Genomic DNA, 24,713 nt, shown 5'->3' on the forward strand with positions numbered 1-24,713 from the left:
CCAAAAAGTTCCCACAAAAAATTACCGAATGGCCTTTAAAAAACAGCTATTATATCCTCAGGTTCATTAGTAGCCTCAACTAAATCTATTTTTCACTTGGGCTAAGTTTCTTCTAATAGTATTATTTTTCTAAGACTACAAATTAGGCTTGTTTGAAATTATACTAGTACCTTAGTTCCCAATTTAGATTTCTCAACTGAAATATTTCTGAAATCTTCTCTTTGCCATCACAATTTATCTATCTTCAGCCAAAAAAACATTCCGTATCCTTTTTAACAAAATCAATTGTATTGATGGGAGGCATTCTGTGTTGTCAATCAGGGAAATGTGATTTGATGGGGGCCCAAAGCAGTGAGACAAGGGACAGAATATCAAACCCACTCAGGTCCACACCATCTGAGATCAATGTTTCCCATAATACACTTCCTGTCATGTAGCACCCTAACTGTCACAATTAATAATGTAGAAGAAGCTGATTAACTTAAGTAAAGTGCTCTCCATTGTGTAAACACATAAAGATCTATGAGGCAAAATGGGGGGGGGGGCAGGAAAGAGTAAAACGTCATTTTTATTTTTCATGTGGAACGTTCTCACTTTCCATTCTCCTCTTGTAACAATTACTGTACCAGCCACTCTGACAGAGTCAATAAAAAATTGATTTGGGTCTTGATGCAGCAGCAAAGCAGACTGATCTGATCTATCATTATCTGCCCTGGAGAGTGGGGGTGGGGATTGGGGTGCACTCGGGTGGCAACGGGCAAAGAGAAGAAGTCAGCAGAGGCAAGTCAGCGTTGCTCTTGATAGGTCATTCATACTCCATCTGGAGATCCTCTTATGGACAGATACATCCGTGGCATGCGTGTGTGTACGTGTGTGCACGTGTGTGTGCTGGGAAGAGCGAGAGGAAAAGAAGCCTTCAACTTGGCTAAAGGATGCAGCCTAAGTAATACCGTATGCACCACTTATTTTTAAGTCCCTGAGGTATTTCAGTCACTCACACCAATCTGCAATTCAATGAGGATCACCACCCCATTAGAACTAATCATGTCAGCTGTGTATCTGACAAAATAAACATTCGGAAACTGTGCTCCTAGGTTCATAACTTGTTTTTGCACTAGGAATTTTTTTTTCATGTCTCCCTCATCCAGCATAAAGTTTAATAGTTTTTTAATATGAAATTATAACATACATAGAATCTCCCCGTATGCATCCCTCAGCATATTTTTCCTCACAATCAGAAACTGCAGCTGTTAGATGAGCTTTAACTTGCTCCTTGGGAGTATGCTAAGTATGTTCTTAATAAATAAATATCATTTCACTAGCTAATGAGAGAATTAATAGCACAACTTATGGAGAATGGACCAGGGAGGATGTGGGGAGAGGAGACTCAGCTCAGGGGGAAATTTACCAGATCACCTCTGGGGTTCTTGCCATATTAACATTTCTGTGTTTCTACTGGTAATCACAGGTCCACGGTCCTCCATCCTGCCTTACCTCTGGTGCTTACAGAGGCCCAGTTCTAAGGAGTAAAACGCGGCAGTACACTTCAATTTCCCATGAGCCAGAGTCGGGTATTGGGGGCTTACATGCTAACCATGTTGAATTTTCATAGAACTCTAAGCAGAATTTAATTTATACTTTTATAACTGTAACATCTAGGGATCAGGAAGGTGAATATTTGCCTTGAGGTCACTGTACTAGTCTGCTCAGGCTGCCAAAACAAAATACTATAAACTGGGTGGCTTAAACAACAAAAACCATTTTCTCATAGTTCTGGAAGCTGAGCAGCCCAGGGTCAAGATTCCAGCTGACGTGGTACCTACGGGTCCTCCTCCCCTCTTCCAGATGGCTGCCTCCTGAGTCCGCACAAGGCAGACAGAGCAAGCACTCTGGTGTCTCTGCCGATAAAGGCAACGATCCCATCATGAGGCTCCACCCCCATCTAAACCTAATTACCTTCCAAAGGCCCGATCACATTGAGGGCTAGGGTTTCAACATATGGATTTGGTAGAGGTGATGGAGGGGACAGAATTTAGTCCAGAGCAGTTGTGAACTTAGATCAATCGAAATCTGGTCTGTCTGGCTCCAAAGCTTATGTTCTTCCCTCTCTATTATACTGTCCAGGAGAGGTGACCATAGGTCTTAATGCTATTACTCCCTATAAGAGGGGTTGGGAACCTATGGCTTGTGAGCCAGATGTGGCTCTTTTGATGACTGCATCTGGCTCGCAGACAAATCTTAAATAAAAAATAATAATAATGTTAAAAATATAAAACATTCTCATGTATTACAATCCATTCATTTCCTACCACTCACGTTCATGGTTGCGGGTGGCTGGAGCCAATCACAACTGTCCTCCAGGACAACACCAAATTTTTATTGGATAATGCGTAATGTACACGGGTCGTTGTATGGCTCTCACGGAATTACATTTTAAAATATGTGGTGTTCATGGCTCTCTCAGCCAAAAAGGTTCCCGTCTGGTGCCTAATTAGTATTAAACCAAGCTAGATTAAGGTTTCTTCACATCTAGAGACCCCACTGTGTCTGTCCTTCACCTGCTCCTCAATCCCACCGAATGAAGTCTAAATGCCATCCCCTTGTATAAAGGTATGCATGCATTCATGACTAGACCCTGTCTAACAGTCCCATTGCTCAACATTCTCTGTCATTTACTTCTACTAACAGATATACCAGAGTGGAGTTCTCCAAACACGTACCACTACTCCTCGCATGCTATTCTCCTTTCCTGGAAGGGAATGTTCTACCTACCCAGTATGTTTGTCACCTTCAGAGCCAGCTCACGTGTCTCTCCTCTAGAAGTCGTCCACAACTCACCCGCTTCTCCCCAGAACTATTTGCCTATTCCCTGTTCTGCATATTCAATTTTTCCACATATCCTACCTTACTATAATTTGTTTACTTTTCTCCCCAGAAATCTGTATGCAATGTATGGCAGGGGCTGGATCCCTTATAAACAGTAGTTCCCCTTCTAGCTTAGTGTGGTGCCAGGAATATAGTAGGTGCTCAGTGAGTTCCAGATTCTCTCTCTTCCCTCAGGTCAATCACATGGCTGATGAGTCAGAGGGATGAACCAGGAATCCAGGTATTTTGACTCCTAGTCTGGTGCTCCTTTTCTTCTACCAAGATGTACAGGTCCTTACAATGGTCAGTTCCCTTAACAAACCTTGTACTGTTCTTCCATACCCCCTCTAGGACTACCTCTTCTCTCCCGAATACGCACAGCCAGGAATCCATGGGAGGACAATCGCACTTGAGAGGGGCAGAAGCTGTGTGCCAGGAGGGCTGGCCTTAAATTCCCCTCAACTACGCAAGGCAGCAGGAGACACGTGGCATAGCCAGCCCTGGAAGGCAGCACCGGGTGCTTCTCAGGTGGTAAAGGCAGTGCTTCTGGGGCCTGAGGGTGCCCTGTGCTGTGGACATTTGTGCCAGGGCTGCAGCTCCATTCTCCCAACACATTCAGCCTGTGGGGAGGGAGGATGTGAGGTTGAGGAACGCAGGGCCAGAACAGCCTGTCCTAACCCAGTGAACCCAGTGTCCCAGCACTAACACAGGGATCCCGCTTATCACAAGCCCATGTGATTCATTAGTTAATGTGTAAAGTATTTGGAAAGTGAAAAGCCAATTAGAAGTGCTAAGTTATTTCATCTCTCTTGTAAAGGAAGCAATGTGAAGCCTGAGGAAAAATTCTCATGCAAATATTCTAGGGAGGCCTGTGTTGAGGAATGTAACACAATGAATAGGCCTCATTGAAAGGCTAGATCCCAAGAAGAAAGACCGCTGATAAAAGACTGTGCCTCCATCCTCAATAAACAAATAGGAAGGTAAACAAGGGGGTGTGAGAGAAGTGCACAGGAAGAATCACTGAGAACTCATGGTGAGTTCTTTGAAAATCTCCCATTAAACAATCAGCTCTGGCCTTGAGACTGTTAGTGGAACCCTCAGGGTCTTAGGACCGTTAGAAAGCCTGGGAAAGCCTGTGTAAGCCTGTGTCCAAAAGGAATCTCTCCTACCTAGTATGACCAGTCCCTGGTAAGAATACAGAAGTATTTGGGAAAGTCAATTCCTCAGGCATGGGATTTTCACAGGCAGGGGCTTTACGGAAAGTGGGAACAGCACCTGTACAGCCTTCTCTCCTCTGAGTTCACGGAGCAGGGCCAATCAACTCATTTTCCTGTTCTCTGACCTCTGTTGACTCAAGCTCAGCAATACTGGGTTCTTTTCTATTGCAAAGGAAGCATCTGGTTCCAAGTCATAAAAGAGAAACCCAGAACTTATTGCTGACTGTTTGATAAGCACCTGGGAGGGCGTGGGGAGGGGACCGTTTCACAGAGTTCCCCTGCAGTTAAAAAGGCGCATGGCCTCCAACTCAGCCTTTTTGGAGGCCTAGTTTACCAGGAGAATGTTGACCCAGCCCCATGGGAGCTGGTCTGCACAAAACTCCAGTGCTTCTATCCAAAGCCTAGACTCAAACAGAAAGCTGAAACGAGATGATCACTAAAACACTCACGTGCACACACAGCATGTATGACCTAGACACATGGGAGCAAGTGTGGAGGGAAGGTTCTGTAAGAAGACAAGCAGCAAGAGATAAAAGGAGTCAAGTATAACAACAGGAGTTGAAAAGTGCATGAAACCGATTAGGGAATGGAAAAAAGGGAATGTGACAGATCTGGTTAACAGCCCACCCACTACCTACTAACCCTTCATTTGGGGCAGTTTTGTTTAGGGAAGGCCATGTGACCAGTTTTAGGCAATGAGACCTAAATAGAAATTTGCTAACAAGAAACAGGGAAGGAGCATGGCAGGGTCTTTGTTCCCTGATATAAGAGGAATGATGGGGGAGGATATGGGTATGATGTCTGGAGCCGCAGCAGGCACCAAGCATGTGGGTGCTCAGGATAGTGGAGCAGAACGTCAGAAAGAGTATGGGTTCCTGCTGGCATCGTGGGTGGCTGAAACACGGACACGACCACTCACTGACAGAATTAATTAGCATGTGAAAAAATAACCCAAATTGGCTTAAGTCACACTTAATTAGGTTTTCTTCTATAGACAGGTACTATCGTTGCCTTCATTTCACAGATGAGGAAACTGAATTTTAAAGGTAACATGTCCAAGATCACTCAGAGAAATGGCACAGCCAGGATCTGAAAACAGGGTTTCCTACTCTAACTCTTGACTTTTTCCTTGTTCCCCCAAAGAAATCAGACCCATCTATGGACTAGAAATTTTGAAGCAGTTCTGCAGTTGATATTACGCTTTTCTGACTTCATTGCAAGGTTGCAAGGCTATCATCAAACTCTAATCTATTTTTTTTTTTTTTTAGTGAGAGAGAGTCAGAGAGAGGGACAGATGGACAGACAGGCAGGAAGTGAGAGAGATGAGAAGCATCAATTCTTCGTTGCAACACCTTAGTTGTTCATTGATTGCTTTCTCATATGTGCCTTGATGGGGGGTGGGGGTTCAGCAGAGCGAGTGACCTCTTGCTCAAGCCAGCAACCTTGGACTCAAGCCAATGACCTTTGGGCTCAAGCCAGTGACCACAGAGTTATGTCTATGATCCCATGCTCAAGCCAGTGACCTCAGGGTTTTGAACCTGGGTCCTCTGCATCCCAGTCTGATGCTCTAGTCACTGTGTCACTGCCTGGTCAGGCTAATTCTTTTTTTTTTTTTTTTAAATAGGAGGTGGGGAGGCAGAAAGACAGACTCCTGCTAGCACCCGACCAGGATCCAGCCATCAAACCCTCTATGTCTATGGGGTAATGCTCTGCCCATCTGGGATTTGTTCTGTTGCTTGGCAACTGAGCTATTTTAGCACCTGAGGTGAGGCCATGGAGCCATCCCCAGTGCCTGGGGCCAACTTGCTGGAGCCATGGCTGTAGGAGGGGAAGAGAGAGAGAGAGAGAGAGAGAGAGAGAGAGAGAGAGAAGAAGAAGAAGAAGAAGAAGAAGAAGAAGAAGAAGAAGAAGAAGAAGAAGGAGGAGGAGGAAGAGGAGGAGGAGGAGGAAGAGGAGGAGGAGGAGGGGGAGGGGGAGGGGTGGAGAAGCAGATGGTAGTTTCTCCTGTGTACTCTGACTGGGTATTGAACCTGAAACATCCACACTCCGGCCCAACATTCTACTGCTGAGCAAACTACCCAGGGCCTGATCTAATTCTTTTTAGCTCTCTATACCAATTCATAGCTTCTTTTTCAACCTTTTATCCAAACTTCATTTTAGTCCCACTTTTCCCACAATTTGAAGGGCTAATTTAATGGATAACAGAGTCTTAGCCTTTTCCCTTCTTCCTCCATGAAATCTAAAATTTCCTGTGAAATTTCCCTCTCATTCTCCACTTCTTCATTGCCACTGATCTTATTTTAACACAGTCACGGGCCACTTAACAACAGAAAGAAATAAGAAATGAGTCATTAGGTAATTTTGTCAATGTGTGAACACTATAGATTACGCTTCCACAGACCTAGATGATCCAGCTAGCCTACTACATATGTAGGCTGTATGGTACATCTCCAATGTATATGCTGTTTGCTGTTGACTGAAATGTCATCATTCAGTACTGGAAAAGCAAACAAAAAGGAACCAATATTTATTGAGCACCTATTGTGTCATACCCCACGTAGGCACCTTAATTCTTTCAACAATCCTCAATTTGCTTCCAATAGGAAGCTTCTCCAAATCTTTTTGGAGCAAGGCAAAAAAAAAAAAAAAAAAAAAAGGCTAACACCCAATTAAAACATGGTTCAAGATGACAGGATTACCAAAGCATAAGAACTGAGAAAAAGAAGTCCAGAACCCAGAAGTGATGTTCTAACTTTATCCAGAAGTAAAGATTGTGACTGTGGATGTCTCAAACGTGCTGCCAAATGGAAATGCAAAAGACAAAGGTCTGTTTATTGAAAAATTTATTTTAAGAGCGTCTCATAGAGCCTGTCACTGAGTCAGCTGCCAAGCATATGTGAAGAGAACGTGTCAAGAAATGATAGGCTGGTGTGGGAGACGGGGAGCTGTGAGGACTCACTGCTGCCCACAGTAGAACCGAGGGTGGGGAAGCAGACTGCATGAGTAACTCGTCTCAGCGAGGTGTTGCTTACTATTCAACACCAACAAGTGGAGCTGAGAACAGCAGAAAGAAAAATGACCAGGCATCGCCTTTCCCTTCAGATTCTGGGGGATATATTCTCTTGTTGCTAGTCCTTACCACCTTCAGAGATACTGTTTCCCCATGGGAAGTCTCTTCTTCCCTGGGGCACAGTGTGTAGCTTAAGGGGAGAAATGGTGTGCGGGGAAGAACAGACATGTTCAATTTAATCAGGCTTTTGGGGTACCTTTAGGGCAGATGCTCAATGGAGGAATCTATGAGGTTATAATATGGGGAGGGTTGACCTAAGTTGCTAGATGATTGCTTTAGATTCATCATTTGGCAGGTAGGTCGTGCCCATATTCACATAGCAGCACATACAGACGTGCTAAAGGGCTAACCCGGGTCCTTTTCAGACAGGGTGCATGGAAGGGAGTATGGGCTATAAGAATCAGATGTGGGTTTGTGTCCTGGCTCTACCGACCCCTGGCTATGTGGTTCTGGGGAAGTCACTTCTTCATTAAGCCTCAGTTTTTTAATCTGCATAATGGGAGAAAACAATAATAATAACTCTTCTTATTTCAAAGGGTTGTTCTTAAGATCAAATGTGAAAATACTTTGTAATCCAGGAAAATACTATTTGAATATGAGTTTAGTTATTATCCAAACCATAAAAGTTATCATTTGTTAAATGTTTAATAGGTGGCAAGCATTTCCTTTCTTTACACTAACAGAATTTAAGACCCAAAACAACCATAGACTATATATTATTAGATATATAATCACCATTTTATACTTAATAAACCAGGCTACAGAAAAACTGAATTACAAAAAGTAAGTAAAAAACAAGGAAAGAAAAAGAAATAACAACAGCAACAGAAAACATACTACTTCTACATGATGGAATAAAGCTCCAACCAACATCTGAATAGAAAGCCCACACTCTCAGCTGCTCTCCTAGCTGTTCTCACAGATGCAGACTAATGTCATTAGTAAAGGTCTTTTTCCCAGGCAGGATGAGAGAATGAGCTCAGTCTTGATTTTACAGATGCATGAACTAATAGGAAACTGCAGCAGGTCTTCAGAAGAACTAAGCGCCGTGTCAGCCCTATCTCACGAGACCCAATTTCTAGGCTTCTGATTCCTTGATGTAACAGGATGAATGAATCATAGACCATCTTAAACAGAAAATGGCCAGCAACCTTTTACTATAAACAATGAAGGATGCAGATAGTATCTGGGTAAGAGAAGTTTTCGAGATTGACTGGTTCAAATCCTGGCTACCATGGGACAAGGGTTCTCCTCCAAAACTTCACTGTCCTTATCTGTAAATTCGGAACAAAAACACCAGCATTGAGGGCTCTGACTCACAGAACCTGGTACACACGGGTGTTTAATGTGGAGTCCCAATTTGACCAATTCACTTTTTGAAAATTAGGAGTAAATGGCATTTTATCTGCCATTCCCCTATAATCTTGGAAGTTTTCAGCTGTGTGGGCTTGGAACTAAAATGTTCAAGTCCAGGTAACTAGAAGAAGAAGGATACTTTTCCTTTTTTCCTCTCTATGGAAATTGGAGTTTCTCGCCTTTGCAACTCTCCAGCTGCTCCTTGAACTGTGTGGTGCCTGACCACTCCCAGGCAGGCAGCTCAGGTCAGGGTGGGGAGGCAGCAGGGAATGGCTTCAGCTCATTCCAGTGCAATCTCAAGTGAGCTTATTTTGTGCTCTAGGTGAGGACATTACACAAGAGGGAACATTTCTTGGAAATGAAGAATGAGGGAGCTACTGACTGGATACACCAGCGGAGGGAAAGAATTCTAATGTCTCTGGTTGATCCAGGGAAGACAGAACTCAACACATCCCTCTCCTTAGGATGGGCTTAAAGTCTTATCTACCAGCTCATGGGTAAATGGGCAGAAAGTAAAATTAGGGGAAAAAAGATATAATGTATAAGAACTAGGACCATATCATCAGATCAGTATTAGACAAGGACAGAAAAATGATCTAGACACTCTTCTGCCCCTTCTGCTCTTTCTAAAGTTCTACCCAACTCTCATTATTGTAACTGGTATCAGACTGCATTATTGTTGCTGCCATTGTCATTGTCATTATTATTGTTTTTCTGGATCCTCTACTGGACTTTGAACAACTTGAGAATTGCTATTCCCTGCATTGTGCAGGTGTTGAGAATAGAGTAAAAAACAGTGTCTGAGTGAAGAAAGTAACTTATGGAGAGTTTCGTAGATTACCTAACATTTGGTCTATCAGGCAGAGCTTCAGGAATATGACACACAGAAGAGCAACATGTCAAAATGTCTCCATATATGTCACCTTCCCCAACCTAAGGCAGAGAATGGGTGGCATGCCCGTTTTGAGTGATGCAGGATTTCTCCAGGTCAGCTGGGTTGCCGCAGAGTGAAGTGTGTGGCTTGTGCGTACATTTGTAAATTTCATGAGGCAAAGGCAGTCACACTACTTGCAAGTCAGGCAGCTAAATGATTTATTAAGCAAAGGTTACAGCACCTGTGCCTTTTTGTCAACAAATCAGGCCCATGCCATGCCAAGCGATTCTTCTAATAACCCAAATAGTAATTTGGTTTTAAATAGCATTTCAGATACCACAGTTCTGTTGATGCAGAACAGTGATAGATTTGGGTGGCAGGGAAGAAATGCCTGTTTTTAATATTGTTTGCACTCATTTTTCATTTTAAAGAATTAGCCCTCATTGAAGTTCTGCAGGTTAAGCATTTTATTCGAGCATTCTGATTAAACTAGAACCTGAATCAAAATGAGTTCTTTGCTCCGTCCCTCTGTGTGGGAATTGGTATTTCTATTTATTACCTGATGATGAAATATTAACATTTTTTTCTCTAAATAAATGCCTCCTCTTAAATTGCTCTTGTTTTCAGGGATCCGATTAAATTATGAGATGCAATTGAAATGGCCATTGGCTTTCTGCTATCTGAGATGATGGCATGTTCTCTATTAGATCGTTCAGTGGGCGTGCAGAGGACTAATGGTGTCCAAAGCAAAGTAAATGTTCTATGCCCCAGAGTCTTCCTTATCTGCTAATATCAACTGACATGGGACAGTACTGAAAAATGAGATTTGGGGTGGGACCAGTGGTCATGGCTTCTCAGAATAAGTGGTGTTTGCAAGGCTGTGGGGAGGTGGCCACGCCCCCTGTTAACAAGGAGTTACCAAACAGAGGAGGAGGAGGAGGAGGAGGAGGAGGAGGAGGAGGAGGAGGAGGAGGAGGGAAATGAGAGACAAATAATGATAGCAGCCGAGGTAGCAGACCAGCAAGGCGGAAGCACAGGACAGATAACTTGGCAGGAGTATTCGAACAGAGGCGGATGCAAGGATGAGATATACAATGCAATTGGAAGGCATTTTGAAAGAAAACTACCTCAAGGCAAGGCTAAAGAGAAGGCAATTCTGTCTCAGTGAAGGGAGGAATTCTCTGGAGAAAAAAAAATAGACTGGAAGGGAAGGAGGAAAAATGGCTTTCAATTATCCATGTTATCTTTCCCTACCAATCATTACAGATGATGAATAGGTGCAATAAAAGCCAATATTCAATTTTTTCCAATTTACATGGAAAGAAGGCCATAATATATTGTTAAGGGGAAGAAACAGCGGGTTACCAAACAGTGTATATAATATGATCTCATTTTTGCAATATATTTGTATGCATAGAAACAGTCTGGATGGATTTATACAGAAATGTTAACAGTAGGACTACAAGTGATTTTTATTATTTTTTCCCATCTGTATTTTCCCATAATTAACATGTATCATGACTGTAATAAGGAAAAGTCATTGTTTTTAAACTTCCTTATGAATCACTTCGATTCAGCCAATACATGCTGACTACCCACTATGTGCCTGGCATGAGAATGAGTGCTCTCAGAGAGGTCAGCACACAATCAGTGGTTTTGTTGATAAACAGTCCACTGTTCTAGGCTGTTTTACAGAATTTTAGACTCTTAAGAGGTGAAAGGGCTGTTGGAGTTTATTTACTGATTACATTTTAAAAATTTATCATCTTAACCATTTTTAAGTAGCCAGGTCAGTGGTATTCAGCACATTCACAATGTCATGCAACCATCCCCACTGTCCATCTCTGAATTCTTTCATCTTGCAAAACTGAAACTCTGTATCATTAAACAATAATTCTCTATTTGGTGCTCACCCACCCTAGCCCAGGCAACCACTATTTTACATTCTGTCTTTATGAATTTGATGACTTTTGTACCCCACATAAGTAGAATCATACAGTATTTGTACTTTTGTGACTGGTTTATTTCACTTAGCATAATGTCTTCCAGGTTCATCCATTTTAGCATACTGGAAAAATGTTCTCCTTTTAAAAGCTGACTAATATGCATTATATCATATTTAAATGATAGATACACAATAAAATGCATACACCACATTCTATCCATTTATCTGTCAATGGATACTTGGGTTGTTTCCACCTTTTGGCTATTGTGAATGATGCTGCTAAGAACATGGTGTACAAATATCTCTTTGAGATCTTACTTTAGTTTATTTTGGGTATATACTAATGATTACATTTTAATACAATCTCAGATTTAAAAGCAGGGAGTATTCCAGTAGTATTCCTGAGAGGTAAGCAACAGTCTCTGAATATCTGCAGGGCAAGGTGCTCACCACCTCATTAGGCAGTATGTGCAGTGGTTAGAGAGCATAGGCCTTGGAGTTAGATAGAACTGGAAACAAATTCTTACTCTATTCCTCACCACTTGTATGGCCTTGAGAAAATCAATAATCAGTGTCCACCTCTATAAAGTAGAGATAATTACATCTATACTGTTGCGTGGCTTGGTAAGGTTGGTTAGAAAATTTACCTAACATTCTTAGTACATAAAAAGTAAATAAATAGAGGATATATATAAAATCAAAGAATTCTTTATTTAAAGAAAGGTCGTACAATAAATTGATAGCTGCCTAATTAAAATGTCTGTGCATTAGTTCAGTCCTATTCACTAGAAAAAGCGAGACCTTATCTGATCCACCCTTTTATATGTTGAAGCCTCAGACTTTGAAAAGATTTCCAGTGGAAAGTGGTTTTGGGGAGAAAGGGAGGCCTTTTTTTTATTGATTGGTTGGTTGGTTGATTGTTTATGGATTTTCATGCAGGATATCTCTCCTGCATTTATAAAGCTCAAGCATCTGCTTGGGTGACTCTTCAGTTTCTACTTCTCCAATGAGAGAAAACAAATTTTTGTTTTCTCAGAAAACTTTTCCTGTAATTCAACTAATACAAATTTCATGCCTTAACAAAAGTGTTAATGTAGGAAAAAAATACAAGTTTGCCTAGCAAATTACTAATCTGTAGGCCATGTTCAAATTATATCTTGAAAAAAACCTGTAAAAAATCCCTTTTCTGAACTAAGGTCTTCTCAAAGCGGAGCTTTTTAAAGAAACTACATTGTCCTGGCCAGATAGCTCAGTTGATTAGAGCATCATCCTGAAGCACAGAGGTTGCTGGTTCAATCCCTGGTCAGGGGACCTACAGGAGCAGATATTCCTGTCTCTCTACTCTTCTCCCCCTTCCTTTCTCTAAAATCAATAAAGTAAACATTGAAAAAGTATATTATTTATATTATCTGTATCTACATATGTCTAACACTTTAAATGGTTCCAGAAAGTGGTTTCTTTAAAAAAAAAAAGTTAATATGTATACCATAAAATTAAAATATCTTTAAAGTACAAATTTTTTTTCTCAGGATATATAATCATTATTATTTTTGAAAAAATGACAACTCCATCAGCACAGTTTCTCATGAGGCAATTGGGGATGGTTTTCTTAAAGTCAAACGTGGCAGGTGTCACTGTGATAAAAAATAACATTTAAGCTGCTGTCCCTATGATGCCAAATATTTAACAGAAACCAAAAAATTTAGTTCCAGATGCCAATATTGGGTCTACATGACATCATTCAACCAGATGCGTGAAAAATCTGGATTTTTAAGAATTGAATTTTTGTGGTCAACATCATGAAGACTCAGTTTATGGGCTGAATAGGCATCTGTGAAACAAAGCCGTACTGGAATAGAACACATTTTGATTACAGACAAACATATTGAATGGAACACAAGGTACAATTTCAGTGCTGTAAATCACAGCTTATATAAAAAATAATATGTAAACTATAAATAGAACATTTCCAAGCTGCATTTTTGAGGTGTCTGGGGAAGTAACATGAGCACACTGGGTCTTTGAAGAAATAAATCATCCACTAGTAGAGCCACTGTCTCTGGTTCTCCCCTCCCATTGAACTTGAACATGGGAGCCCCAAGTACAAAATGAAATGTCCTTCTATTTTAATGCATTCAAGATAATTATTCAAATTCACCAGCTAAGTATTTGATAGTATGGGAAAGTAAGCAATCAACTTGAACAATTTTATGGGAGTGACTGAACGGGAGATGCTAATCCCCGGCGCCATGCACAGGCCTGTTTCAGAAGAAACAGCAGAAGTGGGGAAGGAAAGAGTTAACCTTCTCTCTCCCCTGTTTGCTCCCCTCTCCTCCCAGCTGCCTCCTCTGAGGCTGTACTTTCTGTGACCCTGCTTCAGTGTAGGGAAGGTTTCAGATGCAATGCAGTTTAACCCGTGCTATCGACACAGCAATAAACTAAAACCTTTTACAGAGAGAGCAAATGAACTCAGGAAGGCAAATCTGGCCCATTCACAAGCACCTGGTCATAGTCTTACAAACAAAGATGAACAGTTATAAATCTGGCATCTGGAGATTACACACCCAGGCATGGATATGCACAAAATATCTTGGAGAAATTTTTTCAACCACCATGTTGAGAACCTCACAGAGAAAATATTTTCTTTATGTCAATTATGATAATATATGGTTACATTCTAACTAGGAAATCAGAGAGGAGTTTCTTTCAAAACTTGAACTTATTTCTCTTTCACAAACCTCTAAATATCTCTTCATCCACTACCTTTAAACTACAAAAATCTTTACTGTTTCTCAATTAACAGCAGCCATTTCAAAACTTTAAGAGATTTCTTCTCCTTGACCTATCCTATCACAAAACACACTATTTTCTGAAAAACAAGCTTCAGATGTCCTGGCATACCCTTTTCTCAATCATCTTCCTTAAAATATGACATACACACAGCCATCCCCTCCCACCCCACTGCACCTAGCTCCCCAGTACCAGCGTAGCCAGTAAAAACACCTATTTCCGCATCAACGTCAGATACTTAACAGGGCTCATCAACCCTTTCTTTTAGCAAGTTTGCCAGGTTCCTGGGGAGCCTGTAATGAACACAGCAGCGCGGCTGGCTCCCCCTTTCCCAGCATGCATTCCGCCGTCCCTGGCAGCTGAGCTTACATTCCAGGTTTGGTAGGGAACTACTGTTTCCTGCCTGTAGAGAGACACAGATTCCTAGAACAGGAGTCACTCTCTAACACTGGGAAATCTTTCTACCCATAGCAAAACTGGTTCTGGCCCAGAAGCCCTCTTCTTCTAACCCCTCAAAACAAGAAGCAAAAATTGCTGGCAACGTTTTTCCACGATATCTGAGAACACATGGAAATGTGCTGAAGGAACAGGACCAGTGGGGTCGGGAGGAAAGGGGACCAAACCGGGGCTGGGAAATGCAGCCTGCTGTGCCAAAAGACAAGTTACAATGTACCTAATGAATAAAACAAGCTGCACCACATACAGAAAAGATGAGAGCGGCCCACCTGTGTCTGTTGAGGGATATTTACAAAGCTTGGATCCCGTGGTCCAACACTGACGAATCGGTTTGCGGGGGAGGTGCTGGGTGTCGAGTAGGCTGTGAAGGGAAGGGACACATGCGTTCAGGAAGCAGCACGAGATTGCACACACAAACAACACCAAAACACACAGTCTCTGAGCCTGCGCAGCTGATTAACAAGGAAATGTGCAAACACTGGAGCTAGCAAAGGGATCTGGCTAGCAAGGGCATTTTAGACAGTCAAAAACGGAAGGGGTGTTGGCTTTCAAAGATTGTTGAAATAAAACGATGTCAAATTGGTGCTCAGATGAGCTCTTTTCTCCTTCCGTCATACAAATTAGAACATGCAGGACATTTGCAAGGTATATTTTCTGAGTTAAACACGAGCTCTAAGGTCAGAAAGAGATATCCTAGTTTGTAGAGCACAGGGACAAAGAAATTAGGTAGAAAGAAGAGACAAGCAGTTCATTTTTAGAATCTAGCTTTTTACACTATTACACTGAAAAAAAAAACATGAAACAGTCTTGTGTCTCTATCGCTAAATATCAAAGAAGAGTCTTTAGTGAAAGAATTAATGGATTCTCTAGAAAGGAGGTGGAAAATCATTTAGAACAAGCTGTCTTTATAAGCCCGGGAGAGAGTCTAGAATCATTATGATATACAAAATGTGCTTAACATAAACATTTGTGACCTTCCCGTCCTACCTTCCATCAGGCACTTTAAGATGTCACACTGGAACTTCAGATAACACACTTCAGTTGACTAACATTTTCACAGTACCTAGAAATTTTGTTGTTGACTTTTATATTTATATTTATATTATTTTAAGGACTTCACCCTCCTTTAGTGTGGAAAAACAATGGCTTTGGTGTTTCACTGGTTCATAAATCCAAATGCACATTTGTGTGTGTATGTGTGTGTGTCTTACAACTTTCTTCTTTACCACAAACTCCAAGGATTGATTCATACTCTTTTTTTGTACTAGAATTTTTAGATAGACTATTGCTTAATTTCAATTTAAAAAATACTTGTAAAAGGCCTAAGCTTTTTGGACTAACTCTGGACACACATCATCTAAAGATGAAAAGGACTTGGAGTTTGAAGAACAGAGATAATTGAGGGAATTACACACCAAATTTCTCTCCCGGATTTGTTTTTTCTTATTGATATCATCTGCTTCTGCTACTTTGACTTTTTGTTTTACTGGAAACTGTGCGGAATTCTTGTTTCCCTCGTTAAACACACAGAGATAAAATTTCCACCAATCTGGCCCAAGTCCTGTTGATCATCTTTGGGGAAAGCTAAGTCACCACTTGGATCTGTGATGGTCATGTGGTATGCCTGTGTCAAACCAGCACTGAACAGAGGTTGAACATGAGGTCCTCTGATGTCTATTAATCAGAAAACTTTTGTTGTTGTATTTGCTTTATAAGGAGTGGTCCAGCAATAGCTTTATATCAAATGATCTAAATGTATGATGTATTGTACTGTCTAGCAATGTGAATCTGTTGATCTTTGACCTGGCCCATCCTATGTCAGACTAATTCGAACAGACTTAGGAAATACTTCTGCATTTAGCCATTCTATAAGCATGAAATTAAATAGAAAATTTTAATTCTTTTAAAGCTCAGTAAAATACTCTTTATCCATTGCTTCATTTAGTCTATTGCTTTGATATATTTGATATACTTTAATATGTCTCAACTGAAAGTTTTATCTTGAAAATGACAGACTATAATTACCTGGTAGTGAGTTTACTTGTTCCTAGGGCACAAAGAGGATGTGTGAGAGAGAAGAGGGAGGTCAGTAGATGAAATAACCTATTAAACCTGTTAGTGGTTAGAGGGGGAAAGGTGTTCTTTCACATGTGAACAGGTAGGAAGGTTGAGAAGGAACAAAAATAGCATGAAGAAATGGTAAGATACTAAGACTAAATGGTTAATGACTGATGCTGAAACATGAGTGCTTGGTTTGATGGTCCTAGTAGAACTGTGTACACAGGCCTGCACTGGTCATTGCATACACATAGCAGGATTTCCTGTGACTTTTTTACCATATATCAGAAACAAGCATGCTGAAAGATCCCAGGACGCATTTTTTTCTTTCTTTCTTTTTCTTTATTTTTTGAAGACAGCTTTCCGCTGAATATAATGAGTTTACGAAATCTGGAAAGGTTTGTATTACAGTCCATTCTCTATTTCTGTCTGACCTAACTGTTGCCATTTGAAAGAAGGTTTAGCATACAAGTAATATAGCCACTCAAAATTACTATGAGGATAACAATTGTATATTTTCTCTTCCTCAAGCATGAGACAAACCTTGCAGTCTTGGTTTCAAAGCATCTCAAAAGGTTTTTAATGCTTTCATAGGTTATTCAAACTACTCCAAAGTTTATTCTTGGTTTTTCAAATGAGAGCAATGGTGAGAGAGGTAGTAGTATGACTGCACTTTAAAAAAAAAGGATATTACAACTACAAAAATCTGCGAATTGCTGAGTACCCAAGTTATTGAATGCAACAAATGGTGCCCAGGGAAATTTATTCTATAGAAAGCTAGGTTCTGGCAAAAATCAAGGACACAGGAAAAACAAGGGAAGGAAGAAATTCTGACTCATCTTCCATTATTGTAGCTATGATAGGCAGAGTGTTCTCCTATAACAAGGTGTAGTTCCAGAAATGATCTGACATAAATTGAATTTGAGTTTCCCAAAGAAACAGTGGAATAAAGGAGTTACACTGTTGGAAGAAAAACCTCAACTGAAATTTTTTATTAAAACAACCACAAATGCCATAGTGAATCAATTATACATTTACAGTTAAGAGCTTTCAACATGAATATGAAATCAAGTAAGGAGAGCAGTGTGTAATTAATTATATATAACTGTGTTTATACTATATATCACATTCCTATCTTTCTTAATTATAATTCTTGCCTTATTTACAATAGCAATAATCAAATGCTGCAGGAAGAGCTTCAGGAAATCATGAATTCCAGATAGTAATTTTCTGGGAACACAACTTGTAGGCATTTTTCAGGATTCTGGAGGAAAGATTCAGGGGCATTTGATAATTTTCTGATAAAGTCAACAGGGAAATCAATTTGCCTATATAATCTCATTATAAAAGTCCTCATGGCAAACATGACTATTAGAAATCAAACTATTGATTGTTAGACTGCTTCTGAAACTGTTAGCCTCTTTTTTAGCAGCCATTTTACCTCCATGAGCAGTATCACCACACACCATTTTCGTAACATAAGGAAAGACGTTCCCATAAGAAGCTCCTACCTGCTCTTCTTTGCACTTATGTGATCATGTTTTTCCTCTTTCTAATGTATTTCTTCACATTATGTGAGAGTCTTAGTTTGGCCTTAAACACAATGGTAAGTATCAAAATCCCAAACCAGAATTTGATGCATATGCAAAAAAAACCCATTCTTCTGTGTTACCCACTTACCACATGCACTGTTTATTCCATCATCCTATTTTTAACAGGTGTGCTACAAGAATTTTTAAAACAAATAGTATCTGACTCTTTAGTCAGGGGCACTGACCTCTTCTCCCTTAGATTGTCAAATTAAAAAATGACAACAGCCAACACAACCAATGGCTGTCCGGTGTGAACAAATCAAAATTATACCTATTTTTGTTTTGTGTGTGTGTGTGTGTCAGATTGGCAAAAAAAAATTTTTTTTGGTGTGCTATAGCACTTCATTAATTAGTTTATATGACCATGAGATTTAAAAAAAGTTGAAAATCGGCCCTGGCCGGTTGGCTCAGCGGTAGAGCATCGGCCTGGCATGTGGGAGTCCCGGGTTCAATTCTCAGCCGGCGGGGGCACACAGGAGAGGCGCCCATTTGCTTCTCCACCACTCCCCCTCTTCTTCCTCTGTCTCTCTCTTCCCCTCCCGAAGCGAGGCTCCATTGGAGCAGGGATGGCCCGGGCGCTGGGGATGGCTCTGTGGCCTCTGCCTCAGGCGCTAAAATGGCTCTGGATACAACAGAGCGATGCCCCAGAGGGGCAGAGCATCACCTCCTGGTGGGCATACCGGGTGGATCCCCATCAGGAGCATGTGAGAGTCTGTCTGACTGCCTCCCTGTTTCCAGTTTTGGAAAAATGAAAAAAAAAAAAAAGTTGAAAATCACTGACTTAGGCAGCACAAGTACTTGTCAGTATAGTCAGTTGGCGGAATAGTTCAAAAACAGTTCTTTCTTTATAAGCAATAGTTTTATAGGCATCTGAGAGGGCTGGGCTCTATTGCTAGGAGGATGTAGGGTAGGCAGGGAGAGTGGCAGAGATCACCCATTAGCATTGCTCTAACAGCCATGCAGGTGTTGCCTGGGAGCCCTTAGCCTCTATGTCCTCAGAACAGGACACAATGAACTGCTGTGAGCCAGACAGCAGTAGGCAGACAGATTCAAGGTCTAGTTCAAATTGAGCAACTATAGAAATACATGTCATCACTGAAAGACAAAAAGGGCAGAGTATCTGGATAGATGTGCGTGGCGTGTCAGTGTGGAAGGAGAGCTGTGGCGTGTCAGTGTGGAAGGAGAGCTGTCTTTTGGACGAGGCCCTGCAGGGAGGCTGCATGGCCCGCTCACCTGGGGCCAAACTGCCTCAGTGCAGTGTTGGCCAGTTCTCTGCAGAAGCTAGGAAGATGACCCCGTGAGGCACCTTGGCAGGAAAGAAAATGTAAGAGACCTGGTTCTGAATTTTCCTCCAGACACAGAAGCAATGAAGTCCCCTAAATCCTGGCCATCTAGCCTACAAACTGATATGCAGTTTTAAGAGAAATTTACGTTCTGTTTCATCAGAGACTCCAACTGTATGAAAAGAGTGAACACGTCCTTCTCCATTCCCTTCTGCTCCACCAAGTTTCACCTCTGGGCTGCAGCAAAGATAGATATTTTAATGCATTCCTATTCTCTCTCTTCTCTCTCCTTCTTTCCCTGTCTCCCTCCCTCTCTCTCACATGGTCTGGGCCAGGCCCTCTACTGAGCATTACAGCAGACACGAAGATGAGCAAGACAACACCGCTTTCCTCAAAACGTGAGAGTCTGATGGCAAGAGATGAGTACAGAAAATAAAAATATGTGTCTAAAAGTAATATAAATAAAAATCTGTGGTGTGTTAAAGGACAGAGAAGTGACAACTGGCAGAAGCATAGAAAAAACTTCACAGAGAAGATGGAGATGGCTTTAGGGACAGGCTGGCAGAGATGTGCTGGCTGGCAGGGTCGACACACTAGTGGTCACAGAGGAGGCAGCACAAGCAAAGGAGTCAGGTGCATCGACAATGGAAGAAAAGGAAAAAAGACGAGACATCACCAATTACGTTTTGCACAGTAAGAGAAGAGGACATTTTAAGGATTCAAGACATGAATGTTTGAAAATGGAGGGTGGAAAAGTCTATTGTATTTATTTCTTTTTTAAGAGAAAGAAATAATTTCTAAAATAACGAAAGACACTGAAGTTTCATTCTAAGCACCCTTAGGATAACTAGATATCCTAACACTCTAAACCTTTTCCCTTCGTATCTCACAAAGCAACATGCACTCATGTCTTCCCTTGCTTTCAGTAATTAAAACATATTCACATGAGCAGAATTTCCCTCTAAAAATAATGTCGTCAAAAATTCAACTGCACTCCAGTAGACTTACTGTAGTTCTGCTGCCTGCCCAGGATTGTGCTAGTTATTAGACAGAAGTAATCGAAACAAGTTTAGGAATGCAGACTTGAACAGGTCCCTGTGTATCCAAATTGCAAGTTTATGAAGTGTTTCCCAGTGACACCTGACAGTGAAGGAGAAGTGCATGAGAAAGCATTCCGTTGTAACCTGAAACCGTGAGATGACTAAATACTTAATGCAGATAGTTTCTGGAATCTGTTCTTTTTAAAAATTTTATTATTATTACAATTTTTAAATTGATTTTATTGGGGTGATACTAGTTAATACTGTTACTTAGGTTTCGGAAACACCATTCCACAGTACGTCACCTGTACACGGCACTGCGTGTTCACCACCTTCTAGAATATTTTCTAATGGTACTACCACATGTTATTAAAAAAAAACAAAACACCCAGCCTTGTGAGAAAATTTTCATTTCTAAAAGAAATACAGAAACTATTAGAAAGCATATGGGCTAATTTCTGAATGAAACCCACTACTAGTGAGCTCATTTATGAACTTGAACAGCACTATTTCTTGCAAGGTCACCAAAGAAACGCTGGAGGGGATTGGAGTAGTTTTTTTCTTTCAGAGAAATCTATTGGTATTGACAAGTTTATGGGCCCTGAGTCAGCATTATTAATATCATTAAGAGCCAAGCAAGCACAGCCTTTGCTTTATACACAATCCAGTACTCAGAGATTTAGAAATTCCCACATGATTCAATAGATGTAGTTTACATCCAGATGTTTGAAATCTAGAAGATAACCACATCGGGTATCCACTATTTTGATCACATCTGTGCAGTCACCTCATTCTAATCTCTTCAAATCTTTTGTCTCTGCAAACAAGTTATCGCCACCACCACCAACAAAGATAGCCCTCGCTCCGGGCATGAAATTGAAGCCTACTATTGCTAGTAAATGATTACACTACAACATACCCACAAGCTTTCTTTTTAAAGGGCTAAGGAATTCTAATGTTAATATATTAACATTACTTAACATGTATGGTAACAATTTACACAACATGTCTAATGTACCACTAGTTCACAGAAATCATGAAAAGAATCAATTTAGACAGATGGCCTTGCTCTGCTTATATTTCTCCTTATAGTAAGGATCCTCATAGGGAGGGAGGGGTTCAAACAACATCGTGATTTGGGGTAAAACATGCAGAAAGAAAGGTATAAGACAATTCATGCGTGCAGACAGAGAGGAGGGGACTGGAGCAGCTTGTAAACTGGTGACACTCTGACTTTATGTTACCAAAATCTGTGTGATAAAGAGGCACTTGACAATGAGTTCTTTCCTGTACAGTCTATTTAAAATTGCCTCTAATGTTCTTTTTCATAATACTTTTAAAACGTAAGAATTCAGCCTTGTTTCAATTCATTTAAATTTATTTCTGATGGCTAATCCAAATTCTGTAACTGTCACTTATTTTTCTGTGTGTGCTGTTCAATTGATAGAACATATTTATTGATCAGAAGCAACAATGTATGTGGGTAGGCACAGGTGAAAGTTTTGTTAAATAGCCACAGAAAATAAGCCCGGATTCAGCTGGGGTTTACTAAAAAAAACCCAACTGAGATCAATCTGTTGGATTGATCTCTTCTGAAAGGTTCTGTAGCCTTTGGAAAGACAGTGTGACTCTGGAAATCTACTCCTGGGAATTTATCCTCAACAAATACTTTAAAGTACAGGTAAGATTTATGTTCCAAGATGTTCATTATAGCATTTCTTATAAAAGCAACAAATTGGAACCAAGTTATAAGTTAATGTTTCATCCATATATTGAAATATTTTGTAGCCATTAAAAATGTTTTAAAATAATATTACCATGTTTATGAAATAAAATAAAATGAATAAAATCAGTTTATAAAACTTTATATATGTATATCCACACATATATATGCATATACACGTACATCTATCATGATTGATTATTTAAAAAATGCACAGAAAATTACTTCTGAAGAGTGACTTTTTATGTGTGATTTTTAAGTAGGTTTTAGTCATCTTTACAGAACGTAACCTGAAAACCCCAAATAATACTTTAATTTTTGCATCAGTGCAATGTAGTCAATAGAAAATAAATTTTAGAATCAGAATATCCTGGGTTAAATCCATTCATTCTCTACTAGAAATGTGATCTTGGCAACCCAGTTAACCTCTCTGAGCCTTTCTACATAGAGAGTTCAACATATGTTGGAACATATCCCATAGGTTGGGACAAAAGTTAATTTCCTTTAGTAGAGGAATAAGTGAAAATTATTTAAAATCACATTTCCTAACTTTTTGTATGAAATAAGAAAAGGCATAAAGTAGTAATTAAGAAAATAGCATACAAAATATATTCAGTAGGTCATCATCATCTTTATATATGTGTATACACATTCACAAATACATGTATAAACATGCACTAAAAAATTGGGGGGAAAACCAGACCAAAATGGTGTTAGTAGATGATTATAGAAGAATATAATTTTCATACTTCTCTAAAGTTTTCAAGTTTTGAACACTGAAATATATTACCTTTATAAAGAAAATCTGAAAACTCATCCGTCATCTGAAAACATCAAATATTGCGACAAAAGGAACACTTGGGTGGATTAAGATACTCTAATGAATATGAGCCTCCACTGCTGTTCTCTTTCCTTACTCCTTTACAATGTTTATCTCTTACTCTTTTTTTCCTGTTCTTGTTCCTGTTTTTCATCCAATTCAATGTGCCAGGAATTGTTATTCTTGGAATATACTTTACGATTTTCAAGGAAAGGTGTATGATATATTTTGCAACATAGTACATGTCCTGGTAGTGTAAATACCACTGGGCTCTGTAGCCCAGGAGACCTGAGTTTGAGTCCTAGTTTAGTCTTAGTTTCCTTTTTTTAAAATTCAAAGTGTCAAAATTCAAACTGACAATTCCAATTTTGCAGATTTATAATAACAATCAAATACAACTAAGGTAACTCACATGAAAATACTTATGAAAGTGCCTGATTTTGAATATTTTTCTTTTTTCTGTGCCAATTTAAATATTAAAAATTTGGACTGAATACAAAAAGTAGAAAACATAAATACAATGCAAAAAGTATTTATGAAAAATTGTCATGTAATATACTATGTTCGTATTTAATAGACTCCTAAAGCAGAACTTGTGATCAAATAACAGCTACTGAGAATAAAAATGTTATCTTTGTACTAAATTCTATACTATCTGTGAGGGGAAAAAACTATTATTCTTTACCAGAAAGAGCACACATTTTTGCTATTATACTCAAAGTTGAGGTTGGTAGATATAAAATCTAGATGTATAAAGATTGCCAAGGATTACAGGTTTATATGGATACTCCCCCATGCATATATGAATTTTGGTCACTGTAGTGATTAGACAAATATTTTTTAAAAATAAAGGAATCATTATATTTGATATTAAAATTTCAATAATATCTTTTATCCTCATTGGATAAGGTGTTAAAGAGCTATCATCCAATAAACCAGTTTCTGTCCTTCAGCGCACAATGAAGTGTATCTGTATATCCCCTACTCTACAGCAGTATTCTATACACACTTCTTAGCACTTTCCTTTGCTGACAACATAACTGAGATTATTCCATGAATTTATACATACTTATTTCTTTATTTTTAAAAGGTTCCTATAATGTATAGCACATTGGTGGATATTTAGGTATCATCAATCTTTTATTACAATCAATATTGCAATGAATACTTGAGGTAAGTCTTTGCTTCTCTCTCCACCTATATGCATGGCTTACTTTTAAAATTTATTTACATATATGTTAAAAACTGAATTGTCCTCTGAAGAGGCTGAATTTATGGTCCTACAGTCCAAGCTCTGGAGAGCCCTTGGGAATAAAGGAAATCTGCCTTTATCCACATCTCCTATTTTTTCACCTTTTTGCTGTTATTGTTTAATCTCCCTCTCTCCCAACTTTCTGCTCTCTTCCCTTCCCTGATCATAAGAGTTACTTTCAGCAACAGAAACTACTTCATACCAAAGTATGCATGACTCCTAACATCTTCCACTATATTTCTCTCATAGGGTTTTCACTGCTAACATAATGGGAAGCTTTGAGGTAAGGCAGCGGTCCTCAATCCCCGGGCCGCGGACTGGTACTGGTCCATGGGCCATTTGGTACCGGTCCGCAGAGAAAGAATAAATAAC

The 24,713-nt window shown here is 39.9% G+C and overlaps 1 protein-coding gene across 9 annotated transcripts in view; it reads right to left on the reverse strand.

Moving 5' to 3' along the window:
- Nucleotides 1–24,713, reverse strand: part of NFIA (nuclear factor I A) — a 386,029-nt gene that overhangs the window by 24,365 nt on the left and 336,951 nt on the right. For 7 of the 9 annotated variants that reach the window (XM_066269044.1, XM_066269047.1, XM_066269052.1 and 4 more), the window contains one exon: nt 14,843–14,934. The exons of the other annotated variants lie outside the window; for them this stretch is intronic. In XM_066269044.1, the coding sequence (XP_066125141.1) occupies nt 14,843–14,934 (92 nt within the window). The remainder of the gene's footprint in view (nt 1–14,842; nt 14,935–24,713) is intronic. 9 annotated transcript variants of the gene reach the window in all.

The sequence above is a fragment of the Saccopteryx bilineata genome, chromosome 3 (assembly GCF_036850765.1).
Source record: "Saccopteryx bilineata isolate mSacBil1 chromosome 3, mSacBil1_pri_phased_curated, whole genome shotgun sequence".
Lineage (NCBI taxonomy): Eukaryota > Metazoa > Chordata > Mammalia > Chiroptera > Emballonuridae > Saccopteryx > Saccopteryx bilineata.